Source organism: Sciurus vulgaris, assembly GCF_902686455.1.
Source record: "Sciurus vulgaris genome assembly, chromosome: 14".
NCBI lineage: Eukaryota > Metazoa > Chordata > Mammalia > Rodentia > Sciuridae > Sciurus > Sciurus vulgaris.
In genome coordinates, this window is record NC_136475.1 from 50,979,431 (window position 1) to 51,004,365 (window position 24,935).

General features: G+C 39.4%; 1 protein-coding gene across 6 annotated transcripts in view; it reads right to left on the reverse strand.

Annotated features, from left to right (window-relative positions):
• CCDC85A (coiled-coil domain containing 85A) overlaps nt 1–24,935 on the reverse strand; it is a 206,521-nt gene that overhangs the window by 179,357 nt on the left and 2,229 nt on the right. For all 6 annotated transcript variants that reach the window (XM_079110220.1, XM_079110221.1, XM_079110222.1 and 3 more), the window contains exon 2: nt 17,460–18,408. In XM_079110220.1, the coding sequence (XP_078966346.1) occupies nt 17,460–18,408 (949 nt within the window). The remainder of the gene's footprint in view (nt 1–17,459; nt 18,409–24,935) is intronic.

The window sequence follows — 24,935 nt, forward strand, 5'->3', positions numbered from 1 at the left end:
AGAGTTTGCTCTAAAACTTAATTTCATATAGGACATTAGCTAGAAAGAGCAATTTAGCATAGCCTTTATGCAATAAAATTGACTATCCTGAATTGCTATAAAAAGCTTCCATAAGAAAGTTTATAGTCCTATAAGATCTCAGAATTGAAGACAAACTAAGAAACCTAAAACTCAAACTCTTTGAATGGTAATCCACTGATGTCACCAAAAAAAGGCACATTTATCTAATTAATCCACTAAAACACACTCTGCACAAGTAACTTCACAGTAAATAAAGGGAAAGAAGTAGTTAAAAACAGGAAAAGGCTAAGTGTGGGTGGATTCAAATATGAACTTTAAGTTATCCTTAAGTTTATTTCATATAAACCATTAAATATTACCAGCACCTCTGCAGCTATAGGCAGAAGTTAGCAAGCTTGCTTTCCTTTAAAGAGATGTATTTTGTTTCTTCTCCTGCTTCAGAAGGTTGGAAAGTAAAGAACAGATGGTGGATAGCAAAGAGGAGAACTGAAGGTGAAAGTTTTGTTTTTGTTTTTTGTTTTTTTGCTTAAAAGGTACACCATTTTAAATGTCTCCCTCTGAAAAAATAATAGCTCTGCACCTATAAATTAACTTGACTGCACATGTTCTCAACATACCTGTCATCACAGCTGTGATCAGGCACACACTCAGCAGCAAGGAGAATCAAGATCTGTTGTTATCTGGGATCATTCATTTACTGGTCCAGAAACCTGACTGGAATATCTACAATGTCTGCCTCTTTTGGTGTCACTGGATTAGATAAGAGGTTCTCAAACTTTGCAAAGTTGCACCCCCACCCCCTTTTTTTCTCCCCAAGTCAGGGCTTAAGCAGATATGGAAGAAACCAATCGGTTAAATATAGCAATGCTCCAGGTGAAAGGTGTCTCGGGTGGGGGTGATGAGGAGCCTGGGCACCTAACCCCTCCCTACACAGCCCACTGGCCCTAGGGAGTTTTCACAGAGCATTTCAGGGGTCAATGGAGGAGTTTGGAAAACACCTGAGACTTCATATGCAACACAAAAAACTAAAATGAGGTCAAAAAACATTACAGTGAAAAAACATCAAAATGAATGCAAGTTAAAAGCTAATTTTACTCTATTAGACCAACGAAAGGGTCAATAATGTTCCAACATTATACCTCTGTTTTAACAATTAATTCATTGATTTTCACTTAGCAGTAACTAAGCCATATTTTTCCCAAAATCCTTAGAACATCTTCATTATTTACTCAGAAGATATTAGTCAGGAGATGGATTTTCTTAATTGATGTTTCTTTCATTGTAAAACTGCCCAAGTAAAGGAAAACAGTAATTCAGCATAACTATTCCTTAAAAAAAATAAAATAATAAATGGAAGAGGAATAAATGATGGCATAAATCTGAATATATAAAGCCCTCAAGTACTAATCATTATAAAACCTCAGTTCAGGACCGCGTGAGAAAATAAAAGTCAAACTATTAGAATTAAACTGGGTTATAAAATCTTGACAAGAGATTTTTTTTTTTAATGCTAAGGAACTAACTTTCCTGGACCACTTAGTTCAATCACAAACTCTAAAGAATAAAGAACATTTTACATTACTCCCTGTATGATAAACTAACAGCATTATTAGGAAACACCCATGAATGGCATTTTATACCATAGGTAACCTGGCCTCAAGCCACTGTCCAGAATTATCTGCTCCAACCTTGACAAAGACCTTAGCACAAACCTGCTAAGCTCTTCACTGTTCCTTAAACAGTTTGTTCATTTTTGCCTACATGTTTTCCCTTTCAGACACCTTCACCCTTCTACCAGACTATCCAAATCCAATCAATGCTCAGGAATCAACCTCCCAACACACCTCTTCTGAGAGACCATCTTTTGACTTGGTGGCCTGGGAGCCATCTCCCAGGCCCATGAAGGCCTAAAGCACCAACCACTGATCTCATCCATTTGCTACATAATTATACATCCTATTGTCACTCACCTCTGCCCATGGACTTCTCAGACCATGAACTCCTGGTATGAAGGACCCATGGCTCACGTTTCACTTTTCTGCCCCACCTCACAAAGTATCACCATGCTGCATTCATGTGTGTCACAACAATAAATATTTCTTAAATGAGTGTTTATTTTCAATCTCTCAGTTACATATGGAACCATGAAAAAATTTACATAAAGTAAAATACAAGCAGACTGATTTCCTACTACAACCCACTTTGATCAGTGCCTGCTTCCCCTTATTTTCATTTATGTTTGTCTCACCATGTTGTTTATCTCAGGACACACTCTGATTAGACTTTAATTTGTTGTAATAAATCTCTATTATCCCTGACATTATTTAGAACGCATGGTTGCCTGATTAGTCAAGGCAATGATTTATAATGAAATTGCTATAGATTTTACCCTTCCCTTCAGTTATTATTATCCTCCCAATTCCATTGGAGGACCTTCCTCCAAACTAGTTCAAGTGCAAGCTTTTAATCTTTGATAAGATTAAAATACTAAAGATGCCAGAGATGAGAGGAAAAGATCCTTACAATGTGGTGCTATGGTTTGAATGCATTTTTTCCCTACCTAAACTCACATTGTGGCTTATAACGTACTATGATGGTGATGAGAGGTGGCAAGGTCTTTAAGAGCAGTGAATGTCTTTTTTGCAAGACTGGATTAGTTCTTCCAGGTGTGGATTAGTTACTGAGAGAATAGATTATAGCAAGCCTGGCATGTTCTCTGGATCTCTTGCACTTCCACTTTCTGTCACAGTTGGAACAGCACATGGCCCTCACCAGAAACCAAGCAGATGCCACGTTCTTAGCCTTGCGAAACCACAAGCCAAAGTAAGCCTCTCTTCTTAAAACTTACCCAGTTTTAGGTGTTTTGTTATGACAACAGAAAACAGAGTCAGAGTAAGATGTCTGCTTAAATGGGACATAACAAAAGCAAAAAAATCAAAAACAAAAAAAGTTAAAACCTGGAGACACCACTTGGTCACTGGTCTTAGTCTCTTCAAATATTTAATTGGTAAGACATGTTCTTTCCTCAGTGCAGACAAAAAGATTTGAGAAAATCCAGTTTGCGGTGGAACAGAAAGCAAAGTCCTTCACTCTGATCTTTCAGAGCACTTTCCCAGGAAGGAACACAGAAAACATACGTGAAGTCCATTGAGAATGCAGGTTTCACAATGGCCAGTATATTTATGTCTGCATCTGAGACTTGACCAAGCAGAAGAAACCTAGTGTCAACAGACCAGAACCATACAAATCCCAAGTCATCTCCATTATAGCTTCTGTAGTTCTTTGTTCACCCATAGTATTGAGATTCATCACAGTGAGGCTTCAAAGGGAACAGGGTCTAGACTGTTATGGTTTGGAAGTGATGTGTCCCCCAAAAGCACAAGTGTGAGACAATATAAGAAGATTTAGAAGTGAAATGATGGGGTTAAGACTCTCATAACCCAATCAGTGAAATAAACACCTGATGGGATTAACTGAGTGGTAACTGAAGGCAGGTAAGGTATGACTGGAGGAGGTAGGTCACTGGGGCATGCTGCCCAGATACATATTTTGTATCTGGTGAATGGAGTATCTCCCTTTGCTTTCTGATCATCATATGAGTTACTTCCCTATCATGATGTCTGGCCTCACCTCAAGTCCCAAGGAATGGAGCTGTCTATGGATTGAGACCTCTGAAACCATGCTTTCTCCTCTAAGATTGTTCCTGTTAGGTCTTTAAGTCACAGCATCAAAAAAGCTGATTAAAACACTGACACTGCTAGGTGAATTGCTGCCACCCTGACAAGTTCCCTACCAGGCACAGAGGTACGGAGAAAATTTAGAGCAAGGGTTTTAGGACATGCCAGGCACAGTGAATTTCCCACCTATGCACAGAATTTCTTTTAGAAAATATCCTTATTGCTCCATATTAGACCAACCCAACCTGCACAATCTCTAAAGTCAGGTGGGTTAACAGGCAGGGAGAAGAGGTCCTAGTCCAAGCTGATCAGACCCCAGTTGATGAATATCCCTTTTTCCTGTCATGGTAAGGGGGAGGGGCAAGTAGCTGGAAGAGGTACCTGGGTGGTCGTTCCTGACTTCTTTACCCAAAATGAGATATCTAAATTTACCAACACAAACTTGTGTGAAACTAGATGTTTTATGACAGAAGGGATTTTAATAAAAGCTCCGAAGCTAATTCTACACTAGAAATGCACTTTGTGTTGCATTGCTGAAAACCTGGACTATTTGTTACTATTCAAAATAAAAATAGTTCTATATCAGCACAACATTATCGGCTGTTTCTTTGGACAGACTGCCCTTTAGTAAGTGTATGTACTTTTTTGTTCTTAAATGTTCAAAGGGCCTTCTTTCATGAAATGATGGCATTAGTAGATGATTATTTTACTGACCACACCTGACAAAGTCATAAGTTGACAATTCCAGCTTGATTCTCAGGTTTTATTTATCCAAAATCCAAATTCTAAGACTACTGATTTATATCTTTATTCCCAGCCCTTTACTTAGCAGATAAGTTATTTTGCCCACAGAATATGATGGCATACTAAAGGTCACACAACAAGAAAGTGGCAAAACCAATTCCATATCTACACCTCCAGCTGGGTTAAGTGTGCCAGCACACCCTCTGGGAAGGTAATACATTTTTTAACTATGATAAATTTAAATTTATTAAAGTGTTTTAAAGCAAAACCTAGATGTCATTTTTATTCACAAAATAGAATTTAGCTGAGGTTTATAATTTTTTTCCTTTGCTTTAAATCTCTAAACAAAACTTAGATGTCATATGCCAATTAGGATGGGTATCTACATATCATTTTGAATTATGGGTGAAATTCCACAGATATACACAAATACAAAAACTAGTTATACTTTGTGAATAGGTATAATTGTACCAGCCTAGCTCTGTTTTTAAATGAGTGCCTGGTGTATGTATGTTACATAGACTCTTGCAAAACAATATTTCCATCAAAAGTAGATTTATATGCAAGATTTCCTAAAGTGGGCAATTTTGAGACTGCAACAGATAAAAACAAAAAACATTAAGGATGAAACTATAAGGCATACAGTTTTAGGATAGAAGGATTTAAGAACTGATCTCCATTTATGTGCTAAAGAGATACTGTAGAAATTAGCTATTTCTAAGCCTGTTCTTCCACATATTTTGAAAGCTTGATTCTAAAAGGTTTCACATGAAAGTCACTATACTAGGGAAGCTATTCATGGCAAACCACCTGGCTAACATTTATTCCTAGACCTCAAATTTATCGTAATTATAAATATACTCTTCATAAGAGTCCTCATACGTAAAACGAGCAACTCAATTCAACCAGTTTCCCCCATGACTCTATAAAAACAGCAATTCTGATCAGCTTTTGTAACAACCAATAGGCCTGCCTTGCCAACCAAAATAAGACCATTAACAGCATGCACAGCCAAATATTTTTAAATTCTTTACAGTATTCCCCCTCACAGACCGATGTCTCTCAATTGCCTTTGTCTACTATTTTCATTCCTTTTTGTAAGTTGACTCTTCCCTCACTTTCCTGTTAAATCACATCTAATCCATCATCTACGGATCTAATGACTTACCTTTCAGGGTTTTATTCTGTTTGGGTGGAAGGGTGAGTTGGCATTTGCTATCTAGGGAAATGGGAGAGATTCTGAATTAATGAACAGGGTTAATTTGAATTCTCAAGAGTGGCTCAACACACCAGGTTGCTGTGAACAAAAACCTGCAACTCAGATATTCTGACCTTTTAAATGCCATCAAAAGTGAAACACAAGTGTAGTTTACTTCTGCCTATAGTAGCATAAATCAGAATAACTGACTTAATTAGTTTTGTTTGCAGTAAGCTGAGTTATTAAAAAAACAAAACTCCTTGAGAGCAGTTGGTGTTGCCATCTGGCTGATCCCTTTGCTCCTTAGTCTCTCTCCCTTCTGTTTCTTGCCATCCAGAAGCCGGCACTTCTCCTGACACGCAGCATGTTGGGCTGTTAACCCAAGGTGGAGTGTGAGGACTGGACTAAGGTCAGCCTTTTTTCCCAGGAATGCTTATCTGGAAGGAGCATGGCCTTGGGGTGGAAGAGACCACGTGACTCATAAGAATGTTAGATTCCTGGCCCAGGAGTGAAAGTGTCCCTTCCATTAGGAATACATTTTGGCAGCTGTCCATCCATCCGTTGACTGTGCCCTATTGGGATGGGCCAGAGTTGCCCAGGAAATAGACTGAACTCACCTACTAGGTCACCAGGTCTTGTTTGGTACTTCTCCAAGTCAGAGCCTAGTGACAGCTCCATTAATATTCCCCTACCACAGTGCCTCAAAGGCTGAAGACTATATGTCCCCTTTATATAACTAATTCTGTGCCTGGGGAGTTAGCTTGATTTCTTCGGGTCCTCTACTAACTGGCAACTGGATTTAGGCAATTTGCTAAACTTCTTTGGAAGTCAAATTTCTCTTTCAGCATATGGAAGGGTTAAGTACTTCATGTCTCTAATGTTGAGTATTTAGAGCTCCAAGTTCTATGATTCTGTGTAGTTTTGAACTCATTACAACTATATGGTCCTGTTTTATTTTATGATACAGGGGCAATTTACCACTGAGCTACATTCCCAGACATTTTATTTTTTATTTTGAGACAGGGTCTCATTGCTTAGGGCTTCACTAAGTTGCTGAGGCTGGCCTTGAACTTGCAATCCTCCTATCTCAGCCTCTCGAGCAACTGGGATTACAGTCATGCACCACAGTGTCCAGCTAATTTTTTCTGCTCTTTAGCATTGAAATTGATATCTAGTCTCAATTGACTGCAAAATAAAACTACACACACATAAGTATATATAATCATGCAACAATTAATGATAGGGATACATTCTAAGACTTGGTAGGAGATTGTCATGTGTGCAAACATCAGAGATTACTTTCACAAATCTTAATGGTAAAGTCTATGACATACCTACGCTATATGGTGTAGCCTATTGCTGCTATGCTACAATCCTGTATAGCACATTACTATACTGAATTCTGTAGGCAACTGTAATAATGGTTTAAGTGACTGATCATCTAAACATAGAAAAGTACAATAAAGATATCAGGCAAAAGGAATTTTACTGCTCCATCATAATCTTCAAGGACTGCTGTCTAACATATTGTCCATTGTTGACTAAAACATTGGTGCATAACTACACACACACAATTAGGTTTTTCCAAACACCCTGTACCCATAGGCAGTTCATGCTTTTTCAAAAATCTTAACTAGCAATTATAGACACTTAGAAAGCTGTAGATACATACTCTAGATCAGAGATCTACCTAAAAAGCCAAAAGTCTCAACAATTGGAAAGATATAAGAATACCTTTTAGTTTCCTTTATAATCAAGACCAGAAGCAAAATTCTGTGTCTAAAGCAATGATGAATCAATTTGACTAGAAAAGACAATTCAAAGCATCAAAGACCACCTTCCAAAGCCTGGTCATAAGAACGTAACTAAGACATTCTATTCCACAAATCATGCCAGCAGACAAAAATCAGTGTTAGACATATTTTATTTGCCCAATTTTAAGATGTAAGGATTCACTTTTCTTTAGCTGACAATGAAGGTGGAAGAAGCGGGGAGGGGTCATTCAATACCATTAAATTCAATACATTTAATGTTCTATGAAATACACATACAACATTAAATACTGTGTGTGTAGCCTGAGAGCACAAATAGCCAAAACACTCTGAGCAATTACCAAATGCAACCTTTTCATCTGCCCAGAAAGTCTCCAGAATACTTAAGTAACTAAGGTTCTAAAGAAAATAAAAACTAAAATAGAAATTCCTAAAGTTTTATTTACTCAGCAATTGAATGTGTGCTGAGCTTCAACTGAAGCCTAGCTAGAACAAAAATCCCAGGATTTCCTGTACTGTTCGATAATGATTTGAGTAACAGAAGCTCTTATGGTACACATAACTCTTCATTATGTGAGTGCTGTAAATGAACAGCCACATCTGAACAACCAGTTATTGCCTTTTTCTTAGGGAGGACAAACCAGTATTGCCTTTGTAAGTCTATCAATGCAAACTGCTACTCCCTCTGCCATCTCCCTTGTTCTGAACACCTCTTCTGCCTCTCTGCTGCTGAAGAATCCTCTGCCTGAGAAAGAGCTGCAGTTCTTTCTATTGGAAACACTTGAATGGCACTCTAAAGAGAAAGCAATTTATGTCAGGCACAGTAGTAACTTGAACCTCACTCTTTTGCAGATTAGAGACTCTTATAAATTAGAGTTGAGATTTCATGTCTGTATTCTCAAGTATCCCATGGTCTACTCTTGATATTGAGTCTCAAATTTCCTAGCTCTCTTGAAAAGTCAGCCCATTTCAGAAACTATTCTTAATAGTTTTCTCAGAATCAAATTCAAAATAAATACTTTTTCAAATATGGATAATGCTCACCATAAATAATATGCATTAAAGTGCTAGTAGGGACAACTCAATTATGACAAAGTACCCCAGAAATGAACATTTCATTTCTTATTACAGAAATACCTCAATTATTTGAAGTATGGTTAAGACTTGAAAATAAGGATAAACCTTGAAAAGCCAACATAGTTACATGAACCATGTAACTATGACACATGAACCATGTACTAAAACTATGCACTTTACACACAGAAGGGCACCTCAAGGTCATTTATGCTTTCTTCAGATACAGGTCTAAGTGGTGCAGTTATCTATTTTCCGAAGCTATGAAGCTTCATTAGAAACAGAAGAACAAAACTTAGACATAATAAGAAAATCAGTTAGGCCTGCTGAGGACATAAAGGGGCATGGCTGACAGCATGGTGGGTCTGCTTTTTAAGGAGATATTTGGATAAGAATATCCATCACAGTCATTTAATGTAGACACTGTTTTACCACTTACATCACATGTAAGTGGCTAAAATTTGAGAAGTTCTAGAGCCTAAGGTTATAAACTTGTAGTCTGGAAAATTCCCATCAGGCATACACTGGTCCAGTGATGTTACACAGTAAAACATTATTGTGTATTTGTTTTGGCAAAAATTGGCTTAACACTTTTATTACTGACCTGTGAAACTTGACCAAGATCCCAACAAAATGCCTCCAGAATAGTCTATCCTTACTATGCGTACATCGATAGTCCTACATATTTTGTATTTGTATTGCATTTTTTCATGTATTTATGAATATGCATTCACATATCTGTATTCATTTGGCACTTGTAAAAAGTTGTTACCTGATAAATGGAATAACTCAAAGGTTTTTACCTTCCCATCCTTTGTTCTAAATTATTTCTGTTAAAATGAAATGATAGATGCATCACTAATTCAATGATGTTATTGTTTTCTATTATGTTTTCTGAAAAGTTGTAATGAGCCAGAACATTGAATTGATTTCAATTGAGCCTATTGGACAGGATCATAATCAGTTGAAAGAGATTCTTGATTTAATTCATGACAACAACTAGCTTATGTGACTGGCTGCCAGATGCATTTGAACATTTGTTAGAATAAACAGAATCAAGAGAATGTCTGGCATTATTCAAATACAATATTAGAGTTATTGAAATGTATATAAATATATGAACATATATATAACACTGAAGAAACCCTCCTTAGGGAAAAGATTTAAATGCCCCCTCCCAGATTTAAAAAACATTTATAGCTCTGTGCTATTATTGCCAGTAGAGTTGAAAATCTTAAATTGTACTAGATAATATCTTTCTATTTCCTAGGTTTTCCAATAATTAGTACCTCTTAGATATTTTGTGATTTTCTTAAACTGCACTTCCTATATTAAGCTTTCTATCTGACTAAATCAAAATGTATTCTTCTGATCAGTGCAATATGCTTTGCACATACAAGTATGGTACCATAAATCAATTCTATTTTTCAAAACTTCAATTGATGGTCTATCAAAGTGTCTATAAGGTTCCCAAGTTGCTGTATTCAAGCTTAAAGAACAGAAACTACTATTTATTTTTTTAACCATCTACATGTCAGTTTGTACAATATAAAATATACTCGAAGAACCTCAATTAATATTTGTTCTGGTAGTCCTTAACTGTTAATTGTTGAAATTTCTCTCCCAAGATATGTTCTACTTCTATTGTCCAAATGCATTCATAAGTGAAGTTCTGATTTTTTCTAAGCAAAATATAAGATGTCTGAGCAATTATTCATGCGCTAGTGCACCACTATTAATTCACAGACAGCCTCCCTATAGAGAAATTCCAAGGAGTTCCTCCACACACAGGTTATCTTACGTCTCACAGACAAGGCCACTTTGTGTTATCACTGTTTTAGTTACTCATTAATAGCCTGAACAGAAAATAAGGAGCAGTATTAAAATTCAGATTAAAACTTCTGAAGCAGGAGATTTGCAATGCAGCATTCCCTTGTGGGAAATCTCTTTAGCACTGCAGGGTTTGCCTGATCTATATTCACCACCAACATCCATTGCAAATAGGTTAGAAACCCATCTTTTCCATCTGGACATGAAGTTTTCAACAACTAAAGCAGACTTGAACTGCATGCGTCAGTTTTCCCAAAATTAACAGAACAACCCCACCTGCAACCCATACTGTAGTGCATTTTCAGGTAGCCTTAGCCTAGAGTTGGCAGGGCGAAGATTGACAGTACCAGCTAGAGTCAGTCAGTCAGGTCTTCTCAGTCCTGGAACCCAGCAAAGGAAAGGGAGATGTCAACATTCTACTTCTAGAAGCTTGAGAGTTTCACTCACACCAACACTTCTTAGCAACAGTCGCTTATACAGAGACTGTTTTGCACCTGGTCTACTCATTCAAGTCACCTGAGAAGAGCTCTTTGAAAAGTGCCCAGACCTGGTACCAAATCAATTCAATTTACATCTTCAGAGCGTGAGGCTCAACCACTGCTATTTTTTTTTATAGCCACCATGGTAATGTTAATCTGCAGCCAGATTGCAAACCACTGCTATGAAGCTGTGATTTTTTTTTTTTTTTTTTTAACTAGAAGAATTTTGCCTACACCCTATTGTACTGGAACATTTGCCAGTATCTGGGGACATTTTTGACTTGTTCATAGGTAGAACCCTGGGATGCTTCTAAATTTCCTAAAATGCATAAGATAGCACCTCACACACAGAATTATCTGGTCTAAAAGTCAAGAGTGCCACTGTTGAAAAGCTCTGAAATAGAGGAATAGCTGTTAGAAGAAATAGCAGACTCTCTTCATCTCTAGAGACACTCACAAAGCAAGGAAAGAAAGAATAAGAAGTTTTCAGGAGGACTTAGAACCCTGGCATTCCAAACAGCAAAGTCAAATGAGTTCTAAGCAGACCTTGTCTAACACAAATTAATAATTTCCTCATGTGTGCTCCCCCTGACTAGGGTGATATTGAAGGAGAGGATGATATTACTATCCACTGGGATGTGTTCGAAGAAAGCAAGGGGAAGCAGACAGACCAGCAAGATGATCAAGCAATTATCTTATTTTCAGAAGAAAAAATAAACAACACAATACAGAGTAATGTTTCTTTTATTCATTCTTTCTCATTTGCTGATAACCAGCAATATGTGCCCCGAGAATTCTAATCAAACAAGGGGTTGGAGTTGTAGCTCAGTTGTAGAGCATTTGCCAAGCATATGGTATATAAACATCCATCAAAAATAAAAAAATAAAAGTAAAAAAAAATATTTAATTGAAATAATGTTACTACTTTTTCATCTGGATTGATAGTGCCCAATGGGCCAGCTGCAGGTAAGGTCCTCTGATCATCAGAACCTTAATATCTAGAAGGTCAGCAACAAACAGAACAAACAAATATTGCTAGAGTCTGAATCATCCAAAACGCCCATGACCTGAGCTAAAATAGGTACCTTTTAAAAGCAAATATCTGGCAGCTGATTATCTGACAGCAAAACTCCTTTGGAAGGGAACTCCTTTTACCTCCTAAGAAGTTCAACTCCACTTTGAATTTCAATGGAGTAGGTAAGTGAGATCCCCATTCTCAATAGTTGAGACCAGTTGTGTGCTTTTATAGCTAGAAGTGGATATTCAATTACTTACTCTGCTAACCTGGAATACAATGAGCAATTAATGAATGGGCTTTAATGTCTAGATGTGATAAGTGTTGAATGGAATGCTCTATAAACTGAAAAAAAACCCTTGAATAATAACTTTCAAAGAAGAAAATGCATTTGTGAGGTTTTTTGTTTGTTTGTTTGTTTGTTTGTTTGTTTGTTTTAACCTTAGGAGTTTTTCTGTGTGTTTTTTCTGGTTGTATGTGTTGCTTGTGTTGTTTTTTTTAAATCAGCTACTAATTAACAAAGTAACAGAGATTCATCTTCACATTCTAGTTGGAAATTAAGCCACTGGTTTTAATCAAAGAAGATTCTTGGACACCATGTTCAACTACTTCAACCACTGAGTTTCTAAGTGAAGGACAAGATTTAAAGATGGCCAAAGCACAGTGGACTACAACAGCAGTCCTTTTTCACTGACATTTGTGCACAAGCATGTGTGTTTGGAGGGAATGCATATCTTTACAGGTAGGACAATATCCTGCAGGTACATATTTCATCTCTGTCTTGGTCTGCCATAATTTAGGCACTCTTCCCACTTTCTTTCATCTGCATTTTATTTTATTTATTAATTTATTTATTTGTTCCTACAAAAACATGCAAGTGCTGAACCAAAACACTCATAGTTCATACCAACCCTAAACAAATAGCTCTGGAAATGACTCAGCAAATCTGCAATTTGGGATTAACCTCGCTACTGGTTCTTATCTGTCCGTACACCAGTGATTCAAACAAACTGTGTGGCAATTTTAAAATATGAAAAAGCATGTCTTACCATCCATATCAAAAATTAATTTGTAACGGCAGGATACATACAGGCTACCAATGCACAAGTTTATAGGCTGATGATCCATAAACATCTCATTGTGCCACTTCATTTTCCAATTAATTACTGAAATGAAAATGCAATCCAAATGTACTATAAATATACTCTGGTGAGGATATCAACTGTCAGTAGAAGATCTGAATAAGAAAACTTGAAGTAGTCACAAGAATGGGAAACCTTGAAATAGACACAAGATGAGAAAATTTAAGAATGAGAAAACTTGAAGTAGACACAAGAATTAAACTACAGTGTCATTCAATAATGTAGCTGTTACATCAAAGTTGTAACTAAATTAAGTTGTTAAATTTTATAAAACCTGACCCACCAAGTTTACCTGAATGCAGGCAAAAATAAGTCATTATATAATATCATCTTTCTCTACAAATATACCTTGCTTTGTGTAAGGCACTGTTTAAAAATCTTTCTTTTAAGTTTAATCATGCATCAATTAAACTCAAGGAATACTCCCAACAGAAATCTTAAAAACATTTGACAAAATTCAAGATCCTTTCATGAGAAAACCATTCAGATTATAGAAGGAATGTACCTCAATACAATAAAGGCCAATATGATAAACCCCATTCTCAACAGGGAAAACTTGAAAGCTTTTCCTTTAAGATGCCCACTCTCACCACTTCTTTTCAACAAGGTATTGGAAGTGCCTGCCAGAGCAATTAGGCAACAGAAATAAAAACCATCCTAATAGGAAAGGAAGAAGTGAATTGTCTCTATTTGCTGATGGCATCATTTTATAGGAAACCTGAGTACCCACCAAAACACCTGCTAGACCTGATAAGCAAATTCAGTAAAATTGCAGGACACAAAATCGACATACAAAAATCAGCAGCACTTCTATAAATAACAAACTAACCAACAAGGAAATTAACAATCCCACTTATGATAACAAATATAGAAAATTTAAGCAGGTATAAGTTTAATCAAGGAGGTAAAAGACCTATATCCTGAAAATTATAAAACACTGATGAAAGAAAGTAAATGCAAATAAACTGAAAAATTTCCTGTATTCATGGATTGAAGAATTAATCTTGTAAAATTTTCATATCCACCCAAAGCAACCTAAAGATTTAATGTATTCTTTATTAAAATCCCAATGTCATTTTTCACAGAAATGGTAAAATATAGCTATATATCCTTAAGTCCATAAGGAACCACAGAAGACCCTGAGTAGCCAAAATAATCTGGAACAAAAAGAACAGAGCTGAAGATATCACACTTCTCAATTTCAAAACATTATTATAAAGCAGTTATAATCAAACAGCATGGTACCAGTGTAAAAATAATGGACAGATGGGTGAATGGAATGGATAGAAAATCTGGAAACAGAATCAAACATTTAGGGCCAAATAATTTTTGACAAAAGATTCCAAGAAGTTATCTTGGGGACAAGACAGTCTTTTTAATAAATGGCATTGGGGAAACTAGATATCCACATGCAGAAAAATGAAAGTGAACCCTCATACCAAATACAAAAATCATCATAAAATCTTCAAAATTAATGATTTAAATAGAAGACCTGAAACTGTTAAATTTCTAGAAGAAAAATAGGGAACAAGTTCTGTAACACTGGCCTGGGCAATGATTCTTTGGATCTAACCCTAAAAGCACAGGCAACAAAAGTAAACCTAGAAAACTGGGATTATATCAAACTAGAAAGCCTCTGCACAGCAAAGGAAATAATTGAGAACATAGAGACAACACACGGAATGGGAGAATATATTTGCAAGCCATACCCCTGATAAAAAGTTATTGTGCAAAGCAGATGAAGTAGTCAAACAACTCAACAGCAAGAAAACAGCCCAAATTTAAAAATGGGTAAAAGATTGAACAGACATTTCTCAAAAGGTCTATAAATGGAATACAGGTACATGAACAAATGTTCAGCATCATTAATCATTAGAGAAGTACAAATTGAAACTCTAATGGATGTCACCTCACACCCGTTAGGATGACTTTTATCAACAGGTTGCAAGGAACTCATACAATGTTGGTGGGAAAATAAATTAGTATAGCTATTAGGGAAAACGGTTTGGAGGTTCCTCAAGAAACTAAATATAAAATGAATATATGACCCAATAATCCCACTTCTGGATATACTTCCAAAGTAACTGAAATGAATATGTAGAAGGGATATCTGCACTACCACATTTACTTCATCATGTAGTCACAATAGCAGGGATTTGGATTTGATCTAAGTGGATAAAGAAAATGTGGGATATATACAAGATAGAATACTAGTCAGCCATAAAAAAGAAGGAACCCTTCATTTGCAACAACATGATAAAAATAAAGGACATTATGTTAAGAGAAATAAGTCAGATACAAAAAGGCAAAAGAAACATGATCTCACTTAATCCACAAGATCAGCTCAAGTGGAAGCCACAGAAATGTACAGAATAATGGTCATCAGAGGTTAGGATAGTGGAAAAGGAGGAAATGTGTAATTGTTCATTCAAGGGCACAAAGTTTCAGATCTGGGAGTAGGCTTTGAGACCTTGATGACCATAGTCAACAACAATGTACATCTCAAAATAAGAGAGTAAATTCCAAATGTCACGCCATAAAAAATATAATTAAGATAATGAATATGTTAATTGGCTTGAATTAATCATTTCACATTTTACACATAGATCAAAACACTCCATTGTACCCAATAAATATATACAATTATAATTTGTCAGTCGAAAATAATAAAATTTAAGAATAATAAAAATATACTAGGGTTCTTTATTTAAAGAGTCCTTTTATAAATGGATGAATTATTAAGTGAACCACCTGCCCCTAGCTATTTTGTTTTTTTAGTTTAAGAAACAGTTTCTTTAAAATAGTGCACATAGTTACTTTTCAAGCTCATTAAAAAGTAATCACAAAATGGAAATGTCATTAACTATCTCCCCACTGACCCATTACAGCCCCTGAAGACAAGTGTCATGGCCAATGACCCATCTCATGATAATAACACAACCAAAATATCTTTTTAAATGACTTTCATCTCTTGTGGAGACCTGCGCAGCCAAGGCCGCCCACGGCCATCAGGGCACAGCTGCTGCAGCTCTTGGCAACAGCGAGGAGTGTAGATTCAGTCAACTTGGTCCAGACACCAGCCAGTCAGGAGGCCTCCAGGAAGCAGGTGAACTGGCTTCTCCCTGCAGCCTCCCAACACAAACAAACCAAGAAAGCAGCAGCTTCCTATCTTTCCTATCCTTTCTAGTTCCATTTTCTCTGAAAAGAACACTGGCTGCATTAGAAGTCAAGCTTCCGGAGTCAATTTTCAGCACTATGAGAAAAGGATTAGGATGAAATGGAATCCAACAGGTAAATCCCCAAGTACAATATTGAAAATTTACCTCTTTGTGTCACTGCTAAAACCGGCAACCTCCTCCACCACTGCTCAGAGCTGGCTGCACATAAACTCAATAGAGCAGCTCCCGAATAGAGCCAAAATAACCTCAGATATTTTGAATGAAAAGTTCCACAGTTTATGAAAGCAATCATTTTAAGCTTCAACTCAAACACATGTAACACAAAAGAACTGTAAGGTTTGGGGGAGGAGGGTTATTGTGGTTGTGGATTTGTGCATGTGTGTGTGTGTGTGTGTGTGTGTGTGTGTGTGTTGCTCTTTTGGTTTTTGATTTGTTTTCTTTAGGAATGATTTCTTTCTCTCTTGAGTTCAAAGTGGTTTCAGAACCAAGATGCAGAAAATTAAGCTTCTTCCAAAAGGTTTAAAAGCTCAAGTTTAGTGCCGCCTCAGCAAATGCAGTGGATGTTATGCTTTGGAAATCAAAGGAGTGTCCAAACACATCTATATATTTTAAAGAGGTACATTGAAATGACCCAGAAAGATGTCTTATGTAATGTAGAAGAGCATACTATTCAGAATATTTAGGAAGGTTTGGTTAGAGGGTTGATGAGTTTTGAGTGAGTAGGGAAGGGAATCTTTTGATACATTTTAAATGCAAATAAAAATCACAGATTCATTCTTCCACCCCAACACAATGGGAAAAATTCTCAAGATAAAGGCATATTTATAGACAAGGAAAGCAGCATCACGTCTGCATTAAGGGACACCATGTTTATTTTTCAATGTTGTTCTTCATAATAAATATTCATTTCTTCCTGAACATAAGACACTAGCTGGATTCAGGACCTGCTCAGACATCATTCAACAAGTGAGCCCCAGTAGGAAACACCATACAATTCAATCAAGTTCAAGATGAAAGAATCTATTTTTATCTCCAATATTTAGATGTCACCCTGGCAACTCAGGGTCTCAAGGAATTATTGTTCCTGTCCTTCCTCTAATCTCTCACCCCAACCTTCTTCAAGCTTATTTGACTGGTAATTGTATAAAACAAAAACAAATCGAGGGGAAGAAACACAACCCATAATTCCAGAGCCAAGGCCTATTCCTCCCCCCTACCCACCCGCTACCAGCACCTGCACTTTGCAGCGTGGCTGGAAAGCCCTTGGTCATTCATAGCTCTACTGAGTCACCCCAGTCAAAGCAGTTCCCCAGCGCGTACTGACCCACCGTTCATGCCACTGTAGACATTCCGGTGATGGAGTGACGCGTCCTCCTGCGCCTGACGTCTGAGGGTGCCCTCCCTGCTGCCTCCACCACTGCCTCCGCCTCCATGTTTGTGATCAGGGCTCCCCCCAAAATGCTGTTTGAGATGCTCAGGGCTCGTGCCCCTGGCTCTGGGTAGGTGCTCCAGACTCCCACCAAGGGCATGTTTCTGAAGATGCTCAGGACTCCCTCCACTGTGCCTGGCATGTTCCGGGCTGCCCCCTGGCCTGTGCTTCTGGAAATGTTCCGGACTCCCGCTCAGCACGTGTTTGGGCAGCATTTCAGGGCTGCTTCCGGGGTGTGGGTGCCTTTGCTGTTCCGGGCTACCCTTGCACAAGGGTTTGTGGTGCTCAGGGCTGGGTCCTTTGAGTGCTTTGGGGTGATCTGGGGTCCCGGAGGCCCTTGGTTTCTGTAGATGTTCAGGGCTGGCACTTCTGTGCTTGGAGTGCTCTGGGCTGCCCTCACCGCGGGGCTTCTGCAGATGCTCAGGGCTGCCACCGCTTGCGTGGTGCTTGTGATGGTCGGGGCTGTCGGTGCTGCCGGTGCTGGAAGTGCTGCTGCCATCACCCACATCCCGCACATAGGGTGCGGTGGAGGCAGTGAGTTGGCACAGGCTGGCCTGGCTGTCGATGGAGCAGCGGCTGCCCGCGCAGCCCGTACCCTTCTCCTCATCCAGGAGCACGCAGAGTTCCTTGAGCTCCATGTTCTCCTTCACCACCTCCTCCTGCTTCACCTCCAGCTCCTTCAGCTTCTGCAGGTATAAGGCCACTTCCTTGTGCATCACCCCTGCGGTGTAGCGGCCCAGTCTCTGCCATTCTCGGGACACCCTCTTGCCTTTCTGTCGGTCATCATCCAGGAAACAGCAGAGGTCCCTCAGTTCCTGGTTGTCCTCCTGGAGTTTCTGGTTGATATCCTGAAATGAGAGAGAGAGAGAGAGAGCCATTCTAGGGAGGAACACATAGGAGACATCATTAGGCCAGACATCCTGGGAGCAGCAGAATGTATAGATGCTGAATTCTTGCCAGAGGAGGTAGGAGGGTAGGAAGAACTGAAGGTTTTTAAGTATCCATAAAAGTTAAGAATAATAGGCATTGGCCATGTTCCCCCAACAATGATTTACTTGCATTATCTCATCTAATATTCACCCCAAACACATAATAGATAATAATTATTATGGTTCTGAAGGGTACCCACAGATGGGAAAATGACTTCACAAAGCTTAACGCATCCAAGATCATCTAGTCAGTATTTAGGGAACAGCCAGTTAATTAACAGGAAATCAATCAATAGAAAAACAAGGTTCCCTCCGCCTCACCCTCTAGAAAGAAAGTTGGCTACTTGTGACCTAGGAAACACTTAAAGCTCTGAGCCAGTAGGGCTTTCAACAGAGCAAGCAAAGCACTGCTTAATTTTTAGCCCCTGACATGAAATGAACAACCCCAATGCCCCCTGGAGGGAAAGGCACAATTGCCCCCTAGTGGCATTTCAGACCTGCACATCCAACCCTTTTGCCATACCCAACTGAAATGTCTCCCAGGCATCTGATACTTGAGCTACCAGGAATCTTGATATACAAACACCCTTCCCAAATTTCACCTGTCAGTAAATCCCATCACCACTCATGTTCTTTGTAAGAACCTGTGGATATCCCTGGCATTTCCTCCCTCATCTTCTACTTCCAAACCAGCCTTTGGAACTTGACTTCCAAACTTAAGTTCATCTAGTTACTCCCATGTTATAAACCCTTTAATAGCTTCTCATTGCCTTTAGGATAAAGTGCAAGATCCTTCGATTCTCACAAGACCCCAAATGCTATGACTTGCTCTACTTCTCCAGCATAGATGGTGATCCATTTGTTCATTCACAAAGGTATCACAAGCATCCATTATGTGCTAGAAACTAGTCCAAGTGGTAGGGGTGTATCAGTAGACATAGTGGACACCTTCACATCCCCCAGCTTTTATTCTGGTGGAAAAGAATAACAAAACACAAGCATAGCACATAAGGGCTCACGAAAGGTGCTGCCGTAAAAACTAAAGCAGATTAAAAACCACTACTTTTCTGCAGGAAAGGGAGACATTTAAAGCAAAGACCTGGGTGAAATGAAGGAGTAAATGTATGAGTGAAAGATAATCCTAGGAAGAGAGAAGGCAAATACAAAAGCCCTGAAAGGACATGACAGCAAGAGCCCAAGTCACAGGGAAGTCACTGCGTCTGAAGCACAGAGATAAGAAAGAAGGTCCGAGGTGTCAGGGCCTGAGTAGTGGTCAGACTTTGAGCTGTTGAAGAACTGAGAATAAAAGAGTGGCATGATATGATTCATTTTGTAAAGAATCACCACAGTTTAATATGGAAAAGAGACCAGCTGGAGTGGGGAGGGGAGAGCAGGGAGGGAGACAGGACAAGACGGCCACAAGACCAGCAAGGAGGCTACTGGGCTGGTCCAGGCAGGAGATGTTGGTAGCTGGGATGGGTGGTAGCAGGGCAAAAGGTGAGCATCACACACTGAGCACCACCAACCCTGACCTTTTTTAGGTTCTCAGGGGACAAGGCCTTCTCCTTTTTCACTTGCAATGCTTTCTTTCCCCAGCCTTCTACACAGCTATTGGGACTTATTTTATATCACCCCCCCCCCCATAGAAGGCCTTCTGAAGAAGAGCCACCCAAATCTAAAGAAGGTCCACCTCTATATTCTATGTCACCCCTTAGACTTTGCCTCTGTTGTACTTATTACAATACTGCAACATATGTCTGAGTGTGCCTGCTAATTAAGTCTCCAGCCTCGCTAGAGCCATGAGAATAGGGACCTCATCTATTCTAGTCTCCTGTGCATCCAAAATGCAGTACCCCCATTGAAGGTACCTCAAACTAAGGAATTTAAAAATGCATTGTGCCATTCTCACTTCCTCTCCATTCACACATATAGTAAAGCAAGCACCAGGGTTTGGTAAGAATGATGTTCAGGAAGCTGTGGGGCTGCTACCTAAGACTCACCCTGCTTTACAAAGCCTGAAATCCTGTGGTCTTGCGATTTCATCATCCAGTCCAGAGCCAGAGATTCTCAGAGAGGGGACTTACTTCTTTTAAACGCAGGTTGATTCCGATACTGATATTGACTAGTAAATACACTTTAAAACTTTCACCAACCATGTCCTTCACTTCCTGACAGTAACAAGGCCTGAGATGAAAGAGAATTTCAGCCTTGAGGAAGAAGCCTATGCAGCTTCGTTTTCAACTCCAGTGGTAACTCTTGGCATTACCAACAACTCCATTTCTTTGTTTCCAATGCCCACCTCTTCCTTCTGCTTCTTATGGCCGCTTATGACTAGGGCCTGATCTTTGCCAACAGCTTCCCAGCTGGCCTCCCTGCCTTTCTTCCCTCCCCCACTCCAATTCAAGTACTCCTTGGCTGGACCAACTGATCTTCAGAAACACTTCCTGAATGCTTTGCCACTGCTGCTAACCAACCCCGCAAACTTTCCCTTTGCCAGGAAGTGAATAAACCCCTAGGCCAGTCCTATAAGGCTTTCTCTGCCTTTCCACCTTTAGCTCACTGTCAACTAGCTTTGAACCCTGATGATGTCATGCATTCCAGATAGAAATATCACCTTCCTGCCTATATGAACCTATTTCAAATGAGAGATTTCTCTGAGAAGTCTCCCCCTACATGGAATATCACCTATGAATAAATGAATGATGTAACTTCCCCACCTGCTATTAATGCCTTTAACACATGTGAGCATTCAGTGCATCAGTTTTGTCTCCTTTCTTGTGTGGATACCGTATCTTCTAGAAGACAGAGGTCTGAAGTCTTTTTTTTATTATTATTATTTTGTTTTGTTTTGTTAGTTTGTTTTGGCATTTGCAACAAATTTATTATGGTACCTTGCATACAGGAGGCATTTAATATGTGTTTATGGACTGATCAACCCCTTAAAAGCCCTAGGCTTATGACCAAAAATGTCTACTGCAACCCTAATATTATGTGTAACTAACATGAGTTAATAAAAATAAATAAACTTTTTAATGGAAAAAAAAAAGTAGCTGTAGCTACTGATAAAGGATTTCTTACAGTTGTTTTCAGCCAGCCCTGCCACGTTGGAGTCTATAATAGTAAGAGGATGAATTATCCCTCGATGCTGATCTTTAGAGAAAATCAGAAGCTGTGGATATTCAGAGAAAATAATACTAAACAAAATTAATCTTTCTAAGCTACAAAAAGTTATTCACCATTTAGTTTAATCCTGGCATTTGATAGGAAGTTCAAGTCTTGTTCTTCTTCATCTGAATGAATTTACATCTGAAAACACTTCCTTTTGACTATCCCACAGCTACTCTGATTTCTCCAGAACTGGAATGCAAACTGGAATTATTAGGGGCTTCTCGGAGTTAATGTCCTCTCCAAAGAACCTGAAATAGATCCTTTTCAGCATTCCAGGGTGGTGGACAGGGAGCAGGTATGGGCCTATTTATGATCCTTTTTCACAGCTCCTTCTTCCTATCATTAATTTTCCTGAGAATATTATTTACTTTCCAATTTGGGGAGATTTCCCTCACCCTCTGATGCCCAGCAAAGCAATAAGCTTGATAATAACCTTGTGAGTCAGCTTTTTCAAATCTGCCACATTTAGACTTGGACTTTCTTTTTCAAAACCCTAGGTGTTCTTTTAACATCACCACAGGCCACTGGATGTTATCCAAGTGTCTAAAATGAACTTTTAAAACTTGAAGTCCATCTCATAGAATACTACCCAAACTTTCAATCCTCTGCCTGCAAACCATGAAGAACTACATCTCTGATTAAAGAATTGTTCTAATTTGTTCTTCTCACTGCAGGATGAGGGGGAGGGCTTGGTGTATTAGGGAGCAAGTAGGGAAATTAATGAAATTCAGACAACAAATCAACAGATATTCAGTTCCCCGGAATATTCCCCTACCAGGATTCTGGGTTAGAGTAACCTGAAGGTTGGTGTATGCTCAACAGTCCAAAGAAACTGTCTCAGGAATCTAGCACCCTAATCTCCTCACACATTCTAATCAAAGAATGTCAACTATGCAAAAGAGAAGAAAATAGGCCTATTTCAAACATTCTACATCTGTGTGACCTTGAAAAAGCTATCTAAGCTCACTGAGCTTCTGCATTTGTGTATCACTTACTCCTCACAAAACTTAATGTGGAATTAAAACCCATATTGAGCAGATAAGAAAACTGAGACTCAGAGAGGTTAACAGTTTGCTCATGCTTACCAAATCATACAGCTGCAGTCCTGCCTACTAGCCTTAAAAACATGTAGATACAATGTCAAAGTCAGTTCACAGGAAAGGGCACAGCAAAGAAAAGTGTTGTGGCCTTTGTGACCTTACCTTTACCGCCCTTAATGAAGAGTGCCCATCCATCAGATTCCCAAATATAAAATCCTTTTCTTATGGTTAAACCAAAAATAAATAAATATGCCTATCATTAATTCAGTCAACCATATTTCCGGGTTGCTGTGGTATCTAAGGAAACTTTGAGCCAAAATACTGAAGAGAAGGGAAAATATTGATCTCTTAGCAGAGCCTTAACCCCGTGGCACCCCCCAAGCCACATCCTGAAGTTGCCCAGGGCTGACACCCAAGGTGTATAGTCTGCCACAGGAAGTAACTGCCTCCATTGTTTCTGAACTTGACAGAGGTAGGCTAGGGAGTCTTTTAATGCTAGGTCATGAATCTAGGCCACAGGGAAGCCTTCCTACCTGGGTTGCCACTGCTTTTAACTGATCTAGTGGTTGTTTTTCTAAATGAGGTTCCTGGAGTAAAGACCAGGCAGCCCACCACCCAGACCACCCCCTCCCCACTGATACCTAGACCCTGACACAGAATCAGGTCCACACAACCTTAAAAGAAGGTTGAAGAAGTTCTTGAGTTATTATATTGATTCTTCATAGTATTAAATATTCAGTATTAATCAATTGATTAACTTATTTAAAACTTTTCCAAATCACATCATGGTTCAAATCGTGGAAGATTAAATTGGTGGGAGACAAACTAGTACCACTGCCTAGCTTTGCCTAAGAAACCCAAACCTGGAAATTAATGACAGTACATGTATAAGTCCTCTCCTGATGACAATAACCACCATATTTTGTAGTCAAGTTCAGCATTAAATCTTTCCCTCTGTGATCACAACTGATCATCACAGCACCTAGGAAATTTTTATTATCATTTGCATTTTACTGATGAATAAAACAAGTATCTGACAAATTAGCCAAGCTCACCTTTCTGGCAGATGCAGACTCTTCATTGAAACCCATCTCTGATATCACCATTTTACTATTTGAGCCTACTTCTATTCCCCAAAGAGCCTGGTTCTTAATAAATACTCCATTAGTAATGAGTTAAAACAAAGAAGAGAGCAAGCCTTGGGATTTCTCTAACTGTGGGATCTTCCTTACTGCATCCTCTCTAGGGACTATATGACAGTGAGTCTGGGTCTCTGAGGAGGGCCATTTTCACCCACACTGGTTGCGACACACAGGTAAGTCTTGGGCATCCGGCCCCTCCCACTCCTCTTTGCCCCAGAATCCCAGAGCTGGAGCATGAGGCAATTAAAGAACAGAATCCACTGGCTGAGAAGTGGGGTGGAAGTGGGAAGGGACAAGAACAGCTTGTGCCTGCGGGAATCTGCTCCCTGAGGTCCCTACAGTGATTTCGTTTGTGTCTGGCTTCCTATAAACAAAAGCAGAACAATGAGAGGAAGGAATACCAGGAGGCACCAGGCAAGCTGTGAGGAGAGGAAGTTTGCAGTGCTTGCCGGCAGGGCGGTTCCCGGCCACCCCACCACCAGATCTGCTACAGCCGGGTGAGCATATTGCCGGCACACTCAGAGATTTCCAAGGAGAAAAGTTAGTGGGGCTTGAGGGTTCCCCCCTTCTTTTGCTAAACGGCAGAAGGATGGCTGTCTCAAAAAAAGAAAGCACCACTGTCCGACACTTGGGTACCCTTTCAAAACCTTGACCCTTCCATATTGAGTCCCTTGCCGCTTCTCCCTGCCTTACATGCGTGATAAAATTTAAATCAAACGAGGGGTGTACTGGGGAGGGGAGTAAGGCAACTCCAAGTGACGCTAGCCGAAGTGGAGGTGAGAGCACGAAAGCTAGGAGACGACTTGAAGGCAGAACTTAACCTCCTCTGCACCGGGTAACACACACAGGCTCCGAGGGTGGCGCCCGCGTCTTCTCTCTTGGACGCCCCTCCCGCTCTTCTCGGCAATGGTGCCCTTTCATCGCCCTCTGCTCGCCAGAGAGCTGGTGGCGCCCGGGCAGCCATATCCCTGACCCCCGAAGGTGAAGATGTCCTGGTCTTTCTCCTTTGCTTGTCTTTCACCCTGGTTGGCTATAACCCAGCTCCCCAAAGCATCGACTTTGCAGGCTCCTTTGGAAATTAAAGGTTTTGCGTGCC